Here is a 20,889-nt window from a genome sequence, read left to right as displayed (position 1 = left end):
ATTTGCAGAAGGGAAGGTAGCATATTAAATCCTATTAACTCTGAATACCTTAATGCTATTTATTTGACTAGCTCTTTATGTGACTGCTAGTCTAGTTGAGAATAAATTCTCATTAAAAAAGAAAAAGACAAGCAAGCTTGGCTCCAGGGAGAGAGGTCCAGGGACACTGACATGGGATGAGTATGACTGTTTGGGAACACATGACTGTGCACATATTTGTGAGGTCTGATTTTTTTAATGTAGGAGGACACCAGAGCCAATGACTCACTTGACAATTTTATCCAGATCTTAAGCTGATTCAAAACACTGCAAATGGAGTAATTGCAAAAGATGGAACAAAAACCATTAAGTATTATTACATTCCACTCTTTATCAATACTCAAAGTTTCTTGGAGTGTTTGAAGATATTATAGAAAAGAAACTCAACATCAATGAAGTTTATATTAAAAAAATTAAGCTATAACTAAAACTACCATTCCCAAGAATCAGCCAGTTACCCACAAAACGATGCTCAGGGGATACTGTAAAACTGACAATATTCTGTAAATACTTCTCAGATATGTCTTTGGGTGCTCCTAAGAGAAAAATCCTAGCGATTCATCATTATTGTCCTTATTGTTCTCATCATCATCATCATATTACAGTCCTACCCTCAAGGGCTCACAGACTAGTGGCCTTCATCTTCTCCCTGCCAACAACTTAATGCAATTGTTTCTTTCCAACAAGTGACACAGCCAATCTGGCAAAAAAGAAGAGGTTTACATACCTGGTCATGGATGAGCCCATGATAGAGGATGCTCTGCATGTCCCTGCAAAGCCGCTCCAGGCCACCATACTTGGACCAGACGTTCGGACTGTTGGCTGACACCAAACCCTCCACAGTAGTCTTCAAATTACCCAGCAACTGCCAGTGCTCCCTCCTGCAAGGGCATCAATTATACCAATGGTTAGTTAACTTTGTTGCACCTGATCCTAATCATGTCCAAGAAAGTCTAAGCCAAGAAGCCTCCTGCCCCACATCCTAACATTTTCTCTCTTATTAATTTTTTACTTAGGCACAAGACCCAATTCTGAGAGAACTTAAGTTGTAAAGAACACTAAGATTTAAAAACCAACCAACCAACCAACCCTCACTCTTAATGTGGCATATTATCTTCATCTATTATCTCATTTAATTCTCATACAAGTAACCTATAACCCTGCGTTTCCAGGAATGTGACCCATCAAGATCCATTTCTGGAAATGATAGTACATGAGCAATATATGAAAAAATGAGGGCATTTGCTCAAAACCAGAAAACTTTTTCCAAATAAAGTCAAAAATGAAATTTTAATCACTATATTTCCATGTACTAAGTACACATACCTGCATACCAATATTATGGTTAAGAATACAAATTTCTCATGACTTCTCCCCATAGTTTTTATGCTAAAATTAATAAAAAATGCTTTGTTTGCACTTGAGCCACTTTGGGACATGCCCCCAAATCAGTCAACTTTTGGCTTATTCTTCTGGACCATGTAAAGTACTGGAGAGGAAAAGTCTAAAAATTGTCATAGTGCACACTTTACTTTGCCCTTCCATTTCTTATAAATACTACTCTTTTTACTTTTCAAGGATAGTCATGGGAATAATTTTTTCAGGGAACTTTCACCATAACTATTTTACATCATGTAGATACCTAAAGAAGTAGAAGGGTCCTAAATTGAAATCCTTTCTAATCCTATCAGTATTCAAAACTAACATTTTCTGAGTCATTTTTAAAAGCAGAGAGTATAGTAAAGACAAATAAAATAAAATGAATGAAGCTAGGTCCAGAATAGGAGTGTCCTCTAAAAAGAGAAAGCCAGATAAACCTCAAACTGGTCCTCTGCTCTCAAGGCCTTAACACCAAGAACTTATTCAAACTGGGAGATACCAGGTTTCCTTAACCTTACATTTTCAACATTCAAGTCACCAAACTCACTTGTTCCATTTCTTCCCCAATTTTGCTGAGATATAGTTGACATATTATATTACTTGAAGGTGTATCACATAACAACTTGATATACATACATGTTGTAAAATGATTATCATAATAAACTTACTTAACAATCATCACCTTCACTTCCTAAAGTGACTTTGCATATCTATGTTCTGATTTATATTGATTTATTCTTGTTTTAATTTTTTATTTAAATTCAATTTAGTTAACATATATTCTGTTATTAATTTCAGGGGTAGAATTTAGTGATTCATCTGTTGCATATAACACCCCATGCTCCAATTTTGTAAATATACTAAAACCCATTTATATAACTTTAAAAGGGTGAATTTTATGTCATGTGAATTGTACCTTAGTAAAACTATTAAAAAATTAAAAAGAACTTTAAAAAAATCCTAGCACAAAAAGCATATGATGTACTTCAAAGAAAAATAAAATTCATCTTTTAAAACTGGGGAAAAAAACAAACAAACAAACAACACCCCGTGCTCATTACATCAAGGTCCTCCTTAATGGCCATCACAGAGTTACCTCATCCCCACCCACCTCTTCTCCAGTCGCCCTCAGTTTGTTTCCTAGAGTTAACTGTCTCTTATGGCTTGCCTCCCTCTCTGTTTCCATCTTATTTTATTTTTCCTTCCCTTCCTCCATGTTCTTCTGTTTGTTTCTGAAACTCCACATATGAGTGAAATCATAAAGTATTTGTTTTTCTCTGATTGACTTATTTTGCTTATTAGCAAAACATCTAATTCCAACCATGTCATTGCAAATGGCAAGACTGCATTCTTTTTGATGACTGAGTAGTATTTCTGATTTATTCTTGATCTTAAAAGCTTAACTGTATGGGCAGCCCGGGTAGCTCAGCGGTTTAGCGCCGTCTTCAACCCAGGGTGTGGTCCTGGAGACCCGAAATCGAGTCCCACGTCAGGCTCCCTGAATGGAATGGAGCCTGCTTGTACCTCTGCCTGTGTCTGTGCCCCCCCCCCCCGTCTCTCATGAATAAATAAAATATTTTTTTTAAAAAAAAGCTTAACTGTCAAAAAACATCATGATAAATTCTGAAAGCAAATACCAAGTACCCTAACATCCTAAGGCTTTGATTCCAAAATTATATAAAGAGCATTGGAATCCTAGAAACCTAAGCATTCAGATCTACTACCAACTTCTGGACAAAGCTAAGGAACTTTATTTCCCCACAGTATAGTGTCCCTAAGATACCAAAACTACAAAAGAATGTGGCTCTTATTCTAAGATATAAGAATATAAACGACATAAATCATTTATATTTGTTGTATGCTCATACAGAATAAAGGTAAACTTAAAAAAATTTTTATTTACGTAGCTAGTATATTTAGCGTCTTTACCTTTTTATGATCCTTTACCCTAATGATACTATTACCACTTTCAGAGAGTTGAAAAGCTAAATTCAATTGAAGCCCATACATAGTAGTTGGATTAATCTATTCATACCTAAATCTTAGATGCAAGTAAACAGATCACCATGAGAAATCAAATATGGCACTGCATTCTTTAACCACATTTTCAACAAGTAGGGTCAGTCTTTCCTGGGTTAAACCTGTTTGGTAATAATTATTTGAATAGTGTCACCTTGGATTCATGTACCCTTTATCTGGACAAAGGTAAGGTCTTTGAAGTATATTAGGTTCAAAGCAGCCCTTTACAGAGCCACTTCTTCAAGTACACATAGTGCTCTCCATTAATCACCATAAATTAAAAGCAGCAAGTCTTTCTAAGCGTTTTACCATATGCCAAGGAAGAGCCAGGCCTGTGTGGCAAGTGACAGCATAATCTATTGCTACCTGAATCACTTTCATCAACAGTTAAGCCAACTTCGGAATAAAGTTCTGCCTATTTTTTTTTTGGAAGGATTTTGACTTCATTCCTCCCTTAAAGAGCAGAAATTGCTTAAGCCACTCAAATAAGGTTATTCAAGGAAAAAGTTTTCCTAAATGCCAGCTCAGTCTTAAGTTTTCCAAGTCACAATCAGAAGTGATATTAGGAGCCAGCATTACCCTGATATTAAAACCAGACAAACCCACTGCAAAAAAAAAAAAAAAAAAAAAAAAGAGAGAGAGAGAGAGAGAGACAGAACTACAGGCCAATATTTCTGACGAACATAGATACAAAAATCCTCAACAAAATATTAACAAACCAAATGCAATGACATATCAAAATCATTATTCACCATGATCAAGCGGAACTTACTTCTGGGATACAAGGGCAGGTCAATATTCACAAATCAATCAATGTGATATATTACATAAATAAGAGAATTTAAAAACTACATCATTATTTCAATAGATGCTTAAAAAGCATTTGACAAAGTATAATATCCATTCATTATAAAAACCCTCAATAGGGGCACCTGGGTGGCTCAGTCGGTTATGCATCTGCCTTCGGCTCAGGCCATGATCCCAGAGTCCTGGGACCAGGCCCACATTTGATCAGGCTCCTGCTTCTCCCTCTGCCTCTGCCTGCCAGTCTCCCTGCTTGTGCGTGCTCTCACTATGACAAATAAATACAATCTTTAATATAAAACCCTCAACAAAGTAGGTTTAGAGGAAACATACCTCAACATAATAAAAGCCATATATGTAAAACCCACAATGAACATCTCATATCAGTGGTGAAAAACTAAGAGCTTTCCCTTAAGATCAGGAACAAGACAAGGATGTCATGTCCACTCTCACCACTTCTTTTCAACGTAGTACCGGAAATCCTAGCCACAGCAATCAGACAACAAAAGGAAATAAAAGGCTACCGATTGGTGACAAAACAAAAAAAGGAGTAAAATTTTCCCTATTTGCAGATGACATGATACTATATATAGAAAACCCTAAAGAATCCACCAAAACACAATTAGAAGTGATAAATGAATTCAGTAAGATCAAAGGATAAAGAAACCTATATACAGAAATTTGTTGCATTTCTATATTCATGAGGTAGCAGGAAGAGAAATTAAGAAAACAATTATATTTACAATTACACCAAAATAATAAAATACCTAGGAATAAACTTAATCAAGCAGTGAAAGATGTGTATTTTGAAATACACATCTTTGAAAACAGTTAAAACACTGATGAAAGAAATTGAAGACAACACAAACAAACACAAATATATTCCATGCTCATGGATTGGAAGAACAAATATTATTAATATCTAGGCCAGAGGCAGGCACCAAACCACTGAGCCACCCAGGGATCCCCCAATCTACAGATTTAATGCAATCTCTAGCAAAATATCAACAGCATTCTTCATGGAACTACAACAAATAATCCTAAAATTTGTATGGAAATACAAAAGACCCTAATTAGCCAAAACAATCTTGAAAAAAGAAGAACAAAACTGGAAGTATCACAATCCCAGATTTCAAGATATGCTACAAAGCTGTAGTAATCAAAACAGCGTGGTACAGGCATAAAAATAGACACATATGGGCAGCCTGGGTGGTTCTGCGGTTTAGCACCGCCTTCAGCCCTGGGGCATGATCCTGGAGACCCAGGATGGAGTCCCACGACAGGCTCCCTGCAAGGAGCCTGCTTCTCCCTCTGCCTGTGCCTCTGCCTCTCTGTCCCTGTGTCTCTCATGAGTAAATAAATAAAATATTTTTTTTAAAAAATTAAAAAATAGACACATACATCAATAGAATAGTGGTGAGCCCAGAAATAAACCCATGATTACATCATCAATTCATCTTTGACAAAGGAGGCAAGAATGGGAAATGGGAAAAAGACAGTCTCTTCTAAAAATGGTGTTGGGAAAACTGGACAGCTACACGCTAAAGAATGAAAACGGACCACTTTACATATACACAAATAAGCTCAAAATGAATTAGGGACCTAAATGTGGGACCTGAAACTATAAAAATCCTAGAATAGAGCACAGGTAGTAATTTTTCTGACATCAGCTGTAGCAATAGTTTTTTAGATCTATCTCCTGAAATAAGGGAAATGAAAGCAAAAATAAACCATTGGTACTACATCAAAATACAAAGCTTCTGCACAGCGAAGACAACAATCAACAAAATTAAAAGACAAGCTACAGAACAGGAGAAAATACTCACGAATGACATATCTGATAAAGAGTTAGTATCCAAAATATACTTAAAGAACTTATAAAATGCAACACCAAAAATATAAATGATCAATTAAAAAATGGACACAATACATGAATAGACATTTCTTCAAGAAGACACAGAGATGGCCAACAGACATGAAAAGATGCTCAACATCACTCATCATGAGGGAAATGCAAATCAAACCACAGTGAAGGGACACCTGGGAGGCTCAGTCGATTAAGCGTCTGTCTTTGATTCAGGTCATGATCCTCGGGTTCTGGGATTGAGATCCACATCAGGCTCCCTGCTCAATGGGGAGCCTGCTTCTCCCTCTCCTTTGCCCCTCCCCCTGCTTGTGCTCTCTTACTTGTGCTCTCTCTAATAAATAAGATCTTAAAACACACACACACACACACACACACACACACACACACACACACACAATGAGATATCACTCTACACCTGCCAGAATGGCTAAAGTTAAAAATACAAGAAACAACAAGTGTTGGTGAGGATGTGGAATAAAAGGAACTCTCATGCATTGTCAGTAGGAATGCAAAGTGGAGCAGCCACTATGGAAAACAATATGGAGGTTCCTAAAAAAATGAAAAATAGAATTACCATATGATCCAGGAATTCCACTACTGGATATTTACCCAAAGAATACAAAAATATTAATTTGAGAAGATATACACAACCCTATGTTCATTGCAGCATTATTTACAATAGCCTAATTATGAATCAGCTCAAGTATCCACTGACAGATGAATAGATAAAGAAGATGTAGTTACATACACACAGAATGGAATATTAGTTGGCCATAAAAAATCTTGCCATTTATGACAATACAGATGGATCTACAGAGTATAACACTAAATAAGTCAGCCAGAAAAAGAAAAATACCGTATGATTTCACTCATATGTGGAATTTGAGAAACAAAACAAATACAACAACAAAAAGAGACAAGTCAAAAAAGAGACTCTTAATTGAGAATAAACTGATGATTACCAGAGGGGAGGTTAGTGGAAGGAATGGGTGAAATAGGTAAAGGGGATTAAAAGTGCATTTATTGGGATACCTGAGTGGCTCACTGGTTAAGCACCTGCCTTCAGCTCAGGTCGTGATCCTGGAGTCCCAGGATCGAGTCCCACATCAGGCTCCCTGCATGGAACCTGCTTCTCCCTCTGCCTGTGTCTCTGCTTCTCTCTCTCTCTCTCTCTCTCAAGAATAAATAAATAAAGTATTTTTTTAAAAGTGCATTTATCATGATGAGCACTAACACACAGAATTGTTCAATCACTATATTGTATTCCTAAAACTAATATAACAATTGTAGTTAACTATACTAGAATTTTAAAAAAGTAACACTCAAGGTGAAAACAGAAAAGGTACAAGCAAATGTTATTTATCTGAGAGAAAGAGTGCCATGCAAAGGGTGGGGAGGGACAGAAGAAAAGGGAGAGAGAATCCTAAGCAGGCTCCATGCTCAGCAAAGAGCTGGTGCAAGGCTGGATCTCATGACCCTGAGATCATGAACTGAGCTGAAATCAAGAGTCGGATGTTTAACCAACTGAGCTACCCAGGTGCCCCACAAATTTTATTTTTTTAAAACAGTGCTATGCCCCAGGTGATATATGGAAGTGTCTAATCACTAGACTGTACACCTGAAACTAATATGACACTATGTAACTAACTGAAATTTATTTTTTAAAGATTTTATTTATTTATTCATATGAGAGAGAGAGAGAGGGAGGGAGATGTAGAGAAACAGGCAGAGGGAGAAGCAGGCTCCATGCAGAGAGCCCAACGTGGGACTCGATCCCAGGACCCCAGGATCACGCTCCGGGCTGAAGGCAGCGCTAAACCACTTGAGCCACCAGAGCTGCCCACTAACTGAAATTTAAATAAAAAAGTAAAAAATAAACAAATAAAATAAAAAGTGCTTTGCCCTATAACTAACACGATATCACTAAAAATAAGGACGCCTGGGTGGCTCAGCTGTTGGGCGTCTGCCTTCAGCTCAGGGTGTGATCCCAGGGTCCTGGGATCAAGTCCAGCATCTGGTTCCCTGCAGGGGGGGCTGCTTCTTCCTCTGCCTGTGTCTCTGCCTCTCTCTGTGTGTCTCTCATGAGTGAATGGATAACATCTTAAAAAATAAATAAGTAAAAAATTTTAAGAATCACTACAAATAACTGAAATTTATGACAAACAGTAAATACACAATAAGCAATTATAAAGTGAGATTCAATCCAAGAAATATATATTAGCATATCTTGGATCCCCAGTGCCCTTTTTAGTCGTACAAGGAAATAGCTTCAACTTATTGGCATATCCCCTCCACAGTGTGCCATTTATCTGCAATGACTTGTGGTATCTACCTGAAATCAAGACTGAAGGTCAGGTTGTCCCAAGTCAGATAATGATTTGATCCCTGAAATGTGAAGAAAGGTATGTGACATCTAAATGGTGGAATATCAGGAAACCATTAAAATTTCTGATTAAGAAAAGTTTCCAAAGTTAACGACATGTTAAAGTATACGAGGCAAAGGGGACGGGGGGAGGGGGATGGGGTAACTGGGTGACGGGCACTGAAGAGGGCACATGATGAGATGAGCACTGGGTGTTATACTATATGTCGACAATTTGAAATTAAATGAAATATCTTTAAAACAAAGTATAAAAGGCAGAATATAAAATCATATTTATGATCTCACATAAAAATACTGAGAGAAGGGGATCTCTGGGTGGCTCAGCGGTTTAGCGCCTGCCTTCAGCCCAGGGTGTGATCCTGGAGACCCGGGATCGAGTCCCACATGGGGCTCCCTGCATGGAGCCTGCTTCTCCCTCTGCCTGTGTCTCTGCCTCTCTCTCTCTGTGTCTCTCATGAATAAATAAATAAAAATTTAAAAAAATACTGAGAGAAATAAGAGATATGTAATAGTTACCTCTGGTTCTATGAGGGAAGTATAGAGAAACTGTTTAGCTCTTCCTAAACAGTTCTAGCAATTCATGAAAGATCAGTAATCTAAAAAATGTTAGGAGCAAACAAGAGGCTGGAAAGTACCATCAAGGATTTTTTAAATACCAAAGTGGCAAGGGCATCTTATGCTGAAAGACTGTGGTCAGGCAAACACCTGGGAATTTTAATACCAAAAAACACTCCCTGAAAAGAAGCAGTAAGTTCCTTCTTTAAAGTAGAGGAAAACATAGTTAAGTGAAATAATTATTGGTAACACTTAAGTAGCAAGAGACTACCACATTTATGTTTAATTTTCTTCTTATCTGGCTCCGTATTTTCTGGATTTAATTATACAGTGTTTAACCTGTAGAGTATGCAGTTAAATATTTATGATGTTAAGTAAATAATATGCTTATAGAAAAAACATGCTTGGGACGCCTGGGTGTTGAGCTCAGTGGTTGAGCGTCTGCCTTCGGCTCAGGTCATGATCTCAGGGTCCTGGGATCAAGTCCTGCATCAGGCTCCCCACAGAGAGCCTACTTCTCCCTCTGCCTATGTCTCCACTTCTCTCTCTGTGTCTCTCATGAATAAATAAAATCTTTAAAACAAAAAACGCCATACTTGATGTTATAGTCTCTCAGCTCTGGGGGACCTAGGAAAATCTAACCATTGGATGGTCCCATGTCTTTAATGGCTGACAGCAGAATCTTTTTTTTTTTTTTTAATTTTTATTTATTTATGATAGGCACACAGAGAGAGAGAGAGAGAGAGAGAGAGAGAGAGAGAGGCAGAGACACAGGCAGAGGGAGAAGCAGGCTCCATGCACCGGGAGCCCGACGTGGGATTCGATCCCGGGTCTCCAGGATCGCGCCCCGGGCCAAAGGCAGGCGCCAAACCGCTGCGCCACCCAGGGATCCCTGACAGCAGAATCTTAATGTCTAGGAGGGAATAAGTAGTATTCCTAGACATGCTGTAATTCCAAATCTATTCAACAAAGACATCATCAATTATACATTAGAATGATATCAAATTTATTGAATTTCAACAATGAGCAGATTTACCGAAAGGAAAATCCCTTGTCAGAAACCTAACCACTGAGGATGTAACCCCTCCATATGGAGTTCAAAAAGTCTCCATCATGTAGCCCCGATCTAAATACCAACTTTCCCATGCAGTACTCCTCAATTTGAAATAGTCTCTCTCCTTATGAAACTCTTATAAACATGCCAACCTCATTACCTACTTCCATGATTTTATTTATGCAGACCTTTCCACTTAAAGGCTTCTCTTCTTGTCTCATTCAGGGATTCAGGTTCAGCTCTAGTTCAACCTTCTCCTAAGAAGTTCTAAATAACCTGACCAGCTATAATTCCTTTGTTAGAAACCTCATAATAAATGCTGTCAATATACCATTCCTCCTGATGATCCTTTAAAAAAATTGCTGTTTTTATTGAATGTGGCTTGTTTCCTGAAGGATAGAGATTGTATCTTTTCTATTTCTTTTGTGCTTTAATAAGGAGGGAGGGGCTCCTGGGTGGCTCAGTGGTTGAGCGTCTGCCTTTGGCTCAGGTTGTGATCCTGAGGTCCTGGGATCAAGTCCCACATCGGGTTCCCTGCAGGAAGTCGGCTTCTCCCTCTGCCTATGTCTCTGCCTCTTTCTGTGTGTCTCTCATGAATAAACAAATAAAATCTTTAAAAAAAAATAAGAAGGAAGTAGAAAATGTCATGCATCAGAAAGAGAACAAGGTTCATAGTCAGGCCAACCTAAATTTGAATCCTAGATCTCCACAAACTAGCTGTGCAACCTTTGGTAAGCCATTTAAATTCTTTAAGCTTCAGTTCCTTCAGTGTAATTGATGATCTATAGGAAGCATCATCACAGAGCACATAATAATATCGCTTCTCTTTTCTCTGTCCTTTTCCCTCTTTGAATTTCCATTGCATAAGTATAATAAATCCAACTATATCAGAAGGGGCACCTGAATAAAATCTTACCCACTCTGCCTCAGAGAAAAATCTACCAAAAACTATCTAGGATTGGACAGTCTGCAACACAAATTAAGACTTGTCACTGTGCTCTGCATCTAAAGAATATCTCAACTGTTTTTAAACTAGGGTCAAGTCTCCTCTCAGTAAGCACAGATTCCAAGGCCTGATTATGCTCAGGGTACTCCTGCTGATACAGGAAAGCTAGGAAGACTTCCTCAGATTTGGAGGTACCTTGTATATAACAGAGATTCAAATCTGCTTACTTGATAGAATGGTAGAAACATATAAGCTTTTACTGCAAAACAATAAAGTTAATTTCATGAGTCATAGAAGAAAGCCAATCTCATTACCTTACAGTCACATCTCATGTTGTCTGGGTAGCAGGGTGCTTTATAAGCAAGGTGAAGGAGACACACACCATCACCCCCTCCATAGCAAAGGCACAGGAGGAAAGACAGTGCTTCAGTTGTCTCCAGTTTCAGGGATACTATTTTAGGGTAAAAGCTAATCATCATTACAACTAAAACTAGATTATCTTAAATATTGCTGAGGCAAAGAAAGAGCAAAAGAACATTTAAAAATCATCTTTATTTATGTTTTAATTCTTTAAAGATTTTATTTATTCATGAGACACACAGAGATAGAGAGAGGCACAGACACAGGCAGAGGGAGAAGCAGGCTCCATGCAGGAAGCCTGTCGTGGGACTCGATCCTGGGTCTCCAGGATCACCCTGGGCCGAAGGTGGCGCTAAACTGCTGAGCCACTGGGGCTGCCCTAAAAAAATAATTTTTAAAAGAGGACAGAATTGGGGCACCTGGGTGGCTCAGTGGTTGAGCATCTGCCTTTGGCTCAAGATGTGATCCCAGGGTCCTGGGATCGAGTCCCACATCGGATTCTGTGCAGGGAGCCTGCTTTTCCCTCTGCCTGTGTCTCTGCCTTTCTCTCTCTCATGAATAAATAAATAAAATCTTTTAAAAAAATAAATGACAGAATTAAGATTAAACAGATATGAACTAAAAATAAAAGTCAATGAAATAAACTCAACTATTTAAAACAAAATAGCCAATCAAGCAAAAAGGTAAGCAGAAATTATGATATTACATCACGGTTGCATTCAAGGCCAGAATCATTAAAAAAGACAAGTCATAATGAAGAAATAGCTCTCACTAATTTTTATGTATCTAATAACATGGCCTCAAAATATATACAACAGGGGTGCCTGGGTGGCTCAGTCAGTTAAATGGTTGACTCCTGATTTCAACTCAGATCATGATCTCAGAGTCCTGAGATCCAGCCCCAAGATGGGCTCTGTGCTCAGTGGGGAGTCAGCTTGAGATTCTCTCTCTCCTTCTGCCCCTCCCCACCCTGTGCGTACACTTGCATATGCACACTCTCTCTCAAGTAAATAAATCATTTTTAAAATACACATATATATGAAAAACAGAACACATACAAAACAAAAACTGCAGAAAACATAAAAAGAAAATTGAGGGGCACCTGCCTGGCTCAGTCAGTGGAACGTGGGATTCTTGATCTGAGGGTTATGGGTTCAAGCCCCACTTTGGATGTAGAAAATTACTTAAAAAATAAAATCTTAAAAAATGAAAACTGAAAATAGAAAAAACAATGGTAATGGGAGATTAATTTTCAGATCATGAAAACCAAAAGTAAAAAAGTGATTAGAAAAGCTAAATAGTATTACATATAATAAGGTTGTTCTTTAAATCTAGAAAGTTACATCCTAACACTTTTTTTAAAAAAGCATACAACATTCGCAAAAACTAGCCTTGTACTAAGGTACACACAGTAAAAAAGTCAATCAATCCTCCAAAGCAGTATAGGAATATTCTCTGACCCAAGAGCAATAAGACAGTGAGCAAATGGGCAGCCTGGGTGGCTCAGTGGTTTAGCACCGCCTTAGGCCCAGGGCGCGATCCTGGAGACCCGGGATGGAGTCCCACGTCGGGCTCCGGTGCATGGAGCCTGCTTCCCCCTCTGCCTGTGTCTCTGTCTCTGTCTCTCTCTCTCTCTGTCTATCATTAATAAATAAATAAAATCTTTAAAAAAAAAAAAGTGAGCAAATAACAAAAATAGAACAAATAGGTAAAAAAAAAAAAACCTGGAAATTTTAAAACTCTCAAAGGACTCTTGAGGAGGCAAAAATAAAAGTCATGGTACTGAAGGGGGTGGAGAGTGAATGACGTTATGGTTCTTAAAGCTTTCTTTGCAAAAGCTTCCAAGTGACTCATAGATAGTCATAGACTTAGAATCTTTTAGAAATTATGGGATTCTGCTATTTTCTAATTTAAAAAAAAACAATCATCTCTTCACTCCTACAATCTAGCAGGTTTTCTGTGAATTTAATGGCCCTACAAATTTTGAGAATAGTTTGTCAAGTCCCTAGTCACTAATAATTTATGATTTCCTTTAAATAATCATCTCTCCTCTCAATCAAATGTGGGTTAAACTTCAAATGAGATTGATGCAGAGGAATTGAAAACATATAAGCATGACCTAGTTGTTTCCTGAAAAACTCAGATTTAAATCTGTAACAGCATTGTTCAATTGAACTTTCTGATTCTAGAAATTCTATGTGTGCTGTCCAATACAGCAGCCACTAGCCACACTGGCCATTAAGCACGTGAAATCTGGTTAGCATGACTAAAGAACTGAAATTTTAAATTTTATTTAATTTTGATTAATTTAAACTTAAATTGCCACATGTGGCTGGTGGCTACTATGTAGGACACAGCTGGTCTATAATCATTCAGGTAGGCTGGTGAAATTTAGGGAGGAAAGATTACAAAACACACACAAAACGATTCCTTTTAATAAGTGGTAAAGCAGCTATAAAAAACAAAACAGAGGCACCTCTGTCTGCCTAGGTGGTACAGTTGGTTAAGCAGCTGACTCTTGTTTTGGCTCAGGTCATGATCTTAGAGTCCTAGGATTAAGCCCCATATCAGACTCTGGGCTTAGAGCAATGTATGCTTCAGAATTCTCTCCCTCAGCCCTTTCCCCAGCTTGCTTGTTCTCTCTCTCTCTCTCAAATAAATGGTTAAGTCTTTAAAAAAAAAAAAAAAAAAGCACAGGAAGAGCTGTCGGGAGGATAGATATTGAGAAAAGCTTCACTTTAGGGTTCCTGCTGTTTGCTGATAGGCCTCCCTCTGCTGGGTTCTGACAATAGCATTTTTCCTACAAAGCTTCAAGGGTATATCGGAGGGGGGAGCAGTGGGGGTAGGTGTACTAATAACTGGACTAGCAGTAGGGATTGCTCAAAAATTATTTGATCCTCCTGCTTTACTTACTAGTTCTATATAAACTGTCAACCCTTAGCATGGTTAAAGAAGAAAAGAGACAGAAAGGGAAGAAAATAGAAAATGAAGATAAATGTAAAAAAGTAAAAATGAGGACAGCCCAGGTGGCTCAGCGGTTTACCACTCCCTTCAGCCCAGGGCGTGATCCTGGAGACCTTGGATCGAGTCCCAAGTCAGGCTCCCTGTGTGGAGCCTGCTTCTCCCTCTGCCTTTGTCTCTGCCACTCTCTCTCTCTCATGAATTTAAAAAAAAAAAAAAAAATCTTAAAAAAAAAGAGTAAAAATGGATAGGGAGAAAGGGGAAAAAAGAGGGCCTTCCAATGGCAACAGTACCACTGGCACCTGCCCAACTATAAGAGGCATGACCAAATGGTTAACGTTTCCATTCCTTGAATAAATATTCATTGAACATCGATCATGTTTGGCACTGTGCTGGGTGCTGGGCTTACAGTGGTTAAAGGGGAAAAGTCCCCATTTTCCAAGGCATTCAGAATGAAAAGGAGGAAATGGGCACCTACATAACTATGCTATGCAGAGAGAAGTGCTCTAAAGAGAAATGGAGGAGGGCAGGTCAGGGATGCCTTCTAAAGGAGCACTATTTACAAGATGACTAATAGCCTTCCAGGCGAAGGAGGAGGGAGTGCAGGGAAGGTGGAGAAGCAAGAATGAGAATGGTGGGGAAGGACATGTAAGAGTGAGTGAATGCCATGGTTTTATAACTGGGAACTTTGTAGAGATTAAAGTACAGGTTAAATGTCAGAGACGAGTTTTGACTATTTTCTATTTTCAATAAGAAAGGACTGAACTTTTCTGAGCAAAATACTAGAGTAACTTTATTTATGAAAAACTAACGTGGTGGAAAAAAAAATTAACGTGGTGGCAGTGTGGCAGATGTTTGGAATTAGGGTCAGAGTTCAGACTGGGAGGGCCTGAGTCCACAATGAGAGAGATAATAAGGGTCCTCGATGAATATATTGCTTATATGTTCCCTTCTTTTGGTAACAGACTCCTCCTTTTCCACAGGCGAAGCACCCCTCTGCCAATTACTCTGGTCCATAAAGTTCCAAGAAAGTATATCCTCACTTCAGGGTCTAGGGTTGGTATATAAGTAAGGCCTGACTGAGCAGCATAGTCCATACCCTGATTATAAGAAGGGGAACATAACTCAGGTCAGTCCAAAAATAGCCAGCCTCCAAATTTTTGCTTGTTTTACCTATTGGGATTGCTTTTGTTCTGTTTTGTTCTGTTTTTTAAATTTTATTTAGTTTTGTGTTGGTTGGGATCATTAAACTTGAAGTTGCTTAGGGTTATCCTGTAGAAAAGTCTGCCTGAGAATGAAGCTACCACATAGAGAAGAGGAGTCCATGGATAGGGACAGATTCTTGTTTAAGCACTTACATTTGGTCATGCCTGAAGCAATGCTACTCCCTGGATATTTTAGTAATATAAGCAAATATATTTGGAAGTGGAGAAAAAAAAATAAAGCTTCCAGAGAAAAATCAAGAACAAAATTCATAGGACCTGGTAATTGCTTGGATATGGAAAATGAAAAAGAAAATATCAAATTTCACTTTGAGGCTTTTGGGTTTGCTGAAAGAAAGATGCTATTAACTGAGATAGAGAACAGAGGATGAAAAGGTTTTAGCCAATGGACTGAGCTCAGTTTGGAGATATTAAAAAGTATTTTAATACTTGAATTTTGACTCTATCTGGATCCTTGCGCAAGGAAACTGCATATAGCTGGTTTCCAAGTTCAGACTACATAGCCCAAGGCAATCTGGAGTAGCAGAGCAATGCTAGAAGAATCATTCCTTTTATTGTTTATGAGTTTCACCAGACAACCTCTAAACAATTGACATTTACTACCTGACTAAAGAAAGAGAAGCACCATCCCTAAGCAGTATAGCATTTTGCTAGAGTGATTAACTAGCTAGATGAAAATTAAGGGAACCCACGAAATAACTACACTCCAAGGATAAAGTGAAAAGCTAGGCTAACACCTCAATCCTCAGTGTGCTGAACACAAAGGAGCCATGGAAGAAGGAAGAACAAGCTGTACAACTGAAAACAACATCCAAAAAAGCACACACTCCCCTTATTTCAAGAAAACTGGGGAGGGGACAGAAGTAGACATTTTTTGCACTTAGCACATACCAGGCACTCTATGCGGAGGTTCACGCACATTATCTTATCAACACCTCACAACTTACCAGTTAGGAAGGCATTATTTTTCCCACTAAAATGGATGAGCCAAATTAAGCAGTAGAGCTAGGATTCAAATGCAGGTCTCTCTGGCTTATAAGGCTTATACACACTTCACTACATCAACTACTTTCAGAAAATATGTTAAGCTTATCCTTTATATGTAAAAAGGATGCCATCTCATCATGAAGATTTTTTTTGCATTGAGTATTTTATTGACCGTAGAAAGTCAGGTTAGTAATGACCCAACCACAATGCCTCAATTCTCAGGCACAGGTATGTATATGACAGTTGTCTATTTGGAGCTGAGACCTTTGGTGCCATGAAACCTCATTAAAGAACACATTCTCAAAAACAAAACAAAACAAAACAAACAAACAAAAAAACCCCACTACATTCTCAGTTAACCAGCCATCAACAAAGAGTAGGCTATAGCAACAATACCAGTGACCTTGTGGTGATAATCCCACTGCAGAAATTAAAATTTCTTAAAGGTTTTATTTATTTATTCATGAGAGACACAGAAAGAGAGAGAGGCAAAGACACAGGCAGAGGGAGCAGCAGGCTCCATGCAGGGAGCCCGATGCGGGACTCGATCCGGGGTCTCCAGGATCACAACCTGAGCCAAAGGCACATGCTCAATCACTGAGCCACCCAGGTGCCCCCAGAAATTAAATTTTGACTAGAGTTGCTTGGTTAAGAGGCAAACATTGGAGGGGCGCCTGGGTGGCTCAGTCAGCTGAGCAACCCACTCTTAGTTTCGGGTCAGGCTGTGGGATCGAGCAAAGTGTCATGTTGGGCCCTACACTCAGAGGGGACTCTGCTTGGGATTTTCGCCCTCTCCCTCTGCCCCCTCCTCTTGGTCATGTGAGCTCTTTCTCTCTCTTTCAAGTGAGTAAATAAATCTTGAGGGTTTTGTTTTTTTTTTTTTTTTTAAGAGGCAAGCATGGAAAAAATAATAGAAAGATATACCTGCAAAGGAGCTGCCTACTGGCCTGAATGATTGGCAAAGAATGCCATAAAGCTCACTATCTTATATATTTCTTTGTCCCAGTATATTAGCATAATAGGAGGCAGCAGAGTATGTGTATTAAAAGTGCAGAATCTGGAGCCAAATTGCTTGGGCTTGAATCCCAGTTCCACCAGGATTCACTGTATGAACTTGGCAAGTTATCTGTCCTGTTCATGTCTCAGCTTCCTCATCCATTAAATGGCGATAACAGTAATAGCTGTCTCATACGCTCGTCATGAGGAGTGAATAAATTAATACTTACAAGGCTCTTAAGCAGTGCCTGACACGTGAGAAATAAGTATTTGTTTAAACACATTAAATAAATAACCCAGCTAGATGTCGAGCTAGATGGGGAGGAAATGTGAACTTGAATTTCCAACCCAGCCTGTCCCACATGACCTGGTAAAAGGAAAAGGAAAATGAACCAAAAACCCTTTTGAGAATTTATATGGGGCTTTTACATGAAGCATTTGACAGACATCTGGAGGAAGAATAAATAGCCAAATATACATAAGCAGAAACTGAACCATGGAAAAGGGAAGTAAGACGTTCAGTTTCACTGAACTCATCATTCATGCATCTCAAGCAGGAGCCGGGTCTTATCAGTCCCCGTCTTGCACAGCAGGCCACGGGCTAACCATGCACAACATAAAAAAAAGGAGTCAAATTTAATAACAGCCGGGTCTTCACCTGGGCACAACACCTCATTAATTTCCTGCTGACGCAAACCTTAAATCTGGGAGGCACCTTGACTGGGAATAAGTCGCCGTTTGAGTCAAAGTAGTTTGTAGATGGGCAGCCCGGGTGGCTCAGCGGTTTAGCACCTGCCTGCAGCCCAGGGCGTGACCCTGGGGTCCTGGGATCGAGTCCCACGTTGGGCCCCATGCATGGAGCCTGCTTCTCCCTCTGCCTGTGTCTCTGCCTCTGCCTCTGTCTCTGTGTGTCTCTTATGAATTAAATAAATAAAATATTTTTTTTAAAAAAAAGGAGGGGACACCTGGATGGCTCAGTGGTTGAGCATCTGCCTGCAGCCCAGGGTATGACCCCGGGGTCCCGGGATAGAGACCCGCGTGGGGCTCCCTGCATGGAGCCTGCTTCTCCCTCTGCCTGCGTCTCTGCCTCTCTCTCTCTCTCTCTGTGCCTCTCATGAATAGATAAAATCTTAAACAACAACAACAACAAAGTAGTTTGTAGAATCTTAAACCGTCCGTTTCTAAAGGGCACGAACTGGGTGACAACCGTTGCATATAAATAAATGCGAAATCGCTTAATCGCATTGTGGGGAAGGACAGCAGGGTTTTAGGGTGAAAAGGAAACGACAGGGAGAGGCGGGCACCGCAGTCCGGGCCTCATCGGCAAGCCCCCCACCCCCCCGCCGTGGCCATTACTCACAACCGTCCACTTTCGGACACGGGCCCTCCTCCTGGTCTTCTCGCTCCCGCCCGTCGCTGCCTCGGACCCCGACTGCTTCGGGGCCGCACGTAACGCCCCACCTCTGCGCCCGGGAACGCTCGCAACGCCAGCCTCGTGCCCGCGGGCCCCCCGGGCCGTGCACCTGGCGCCCTCCTCCCACCTGCAGTGTCACCCAGGCTCCCTGCACACCCACCTCCTCCGTGGGGTCCCCACCCTCCGTCCCCCTCATCACACCCGCGCCCTCGTCCGTCCCGCATCCCCGCCTTCTCCCAATGTCTTCCCAAACAAGTGGCCCGAAGCAGCCGCCCTGGCGTCCACCGCGGGTGCTCTCCGGACCCCCCGTGCTCCCGGAGGGGCGATGCCCGCGTGGCCCCCGCCGCCCCGCCCCGGGCCCACCTGCTCGCCTCCGGCAGGCGCTCCTCGCAGCCGCCGAGGTCCATTCCCGCGCCCTCGGGTCGCATCCGGGGCTGCGACCGTCGCCTCCTCTCTGAACACCGGCGTCTCTGCCACTTCGTCCCTCGGGGCTCCCGAAGCCCCTCCCCCACCACGGAACCGAGGAGGCACCCTCGGAGGGTGGGCTCAGGGCGCTGCGCTACGCCGGGGCTGACATGACAGCGAGGCGCGGGGACTGCTGTCTCAGCTGCGGCTTCCAGCCCGGCCACCCCCACTTCCGGCTCCGAGAACTACAACTCCCGGCAAGCACTTCGAAAGGCTCCGTCGCTCCCGGCATCCACCGCTCCGTCCAATCCGAGGCCGCGCACGCAGATCCCGGAGGCGTGCTCGCGGCCGTAACCTAGTCCCGGGAACGCGCCCGGGCGTGAACGTCTCCACCTCTGGAACCTGACGGAAGCCGGAGTCTAGGCTGCGAGATAACGCAGGTCTCTCTCTCTCTCTCTCTCTCTCTTTTTTAAGATTTTATTTATTCATGATAGACATAGAGAGAGAGAGAGAGACAGAGGGAGAAGCAGGCTCCACGCAGGGAGCCCGACGCGGGTCTCTATCCCGGGACCCCGGGGTCACGCCCTGGGCTGCAGGCAGATGCTCAACCACTGAGCCATCCAGGTGTCCCCTCCTTTTTTTTTTTTTTTAAGATTTTATTTATTTATTCATAAGAGACACAGAGAGAGAAGCAGAGACACAGGCAGAGGAAGAAGCAGGCTCCATGCAGGGAGACCGACGCGGGTCTCTATCCCGGGGTCACGCCCTGGGCCGAAGGCAGATGCTCAACCACTGAGCCAGCCAGGTGTCCCCTCCTTTTTTTTTTTTTTTTTTTAAAGATTTTATTTATTTACTCATAAGAGACAGAGTTAGAAGCAGAGACACAGGCAGAGGGAGAAGCAGGCTCCACGCAGGGAGCCCGACGCGGGTCTCTATCCCGGGAGCCCCGGGTCACGCCCTGGACTGCAGGCAGATGCTCAACCACTGAGCCATCCAGGTGTCCCCTCCTTTTTTTTTTTTTTTTAAAGATTTTATTTATTTACTCATAAGAGACACACAGAGATAGAGGTAGAGACACAGGCAGAGGGAAAAGCAGGCTCCACGCAGGGAGCTTGACGCGGGACTCGATCCCGAGACCTGGGGTCACGTCCTGGGCTGAGGCAGGCGCTAACCGCTGAGCCGCCCGGGGATCCCCAATAACGTGGCTCTTAACTTCAGCCCGGCCCAGCTTACCTCCCGTCGGTAGTATGTTTAGGGACCCTAAACATTGTAATGAAGAGCTCGCAAAGTGAAGAGCACAGGTTGCTTTGGGATCCCAAAGGAAGAGCAGGAGGGGGAAGGGCTTTGGGGAAAGGTTTTCTGCAGAGCTGATGTCAGAGTCGAGTTTCTAAGGATAAATGTGCATTGGCCAGGAGGAGGGAAAGTGGAAACAGTGGCATAAGGAAGCATGCCGGTTTGGGAAGTACTGGTTACGAATTGTAGTAAGAGCTGGGAAG

General features: G+C 41.3%; 1 protein-coding gene across 50 annotated transcripts in view; it reads right to left on the bottom strand.

The window, feature by feature from the left end:
- The window catches only part of RUBCN (rubicon autophagy regulator), a 67,455-nt gene that overhangs the window by 36,915 nt on the left and 9,651 nt on the right, over positions 1-20,889 (bottom strand). For 22 of the 50 annotated variants that reach the window (XM_072725223.1, XM_072725303.1, XM_072725052.1 and 19 more), the window contains exon 2: positions 767-920. In XM_072725223.1, the coding sequence (XP_072581324.1) occupies positions 767-805 (39 nt within the window). In that variant the 5' untranslated portion in view covers positions 806-920. Of the gene's footprint in view, positions 1-766; positions 921-19,351; positions 19,726-20,889 lie in introns of those variants that run through there. The other 28 variants (XM_025990231.2, XM_072726095.1, XM_025990232.2 and 25 more) reach the window with 6 other exon arrangements.

Source organism: Vulpes vulpes, chromosome 1 (assembly GCF_048418805.1).
Source record: "Vulpes vulpes isolate BD-2025 chromosome 1, VulVul3, whole genome shotgun sequence".
Taxonomy (NCBI): Eukaryota; Metazoa; Chordata; class Mammalia; order Carnivora; family Canidae; genus Vulpes; species Vulpes vulpes.
This window is presented reverse-complemented; position numbering and strand designations above follow the sequence as displayed.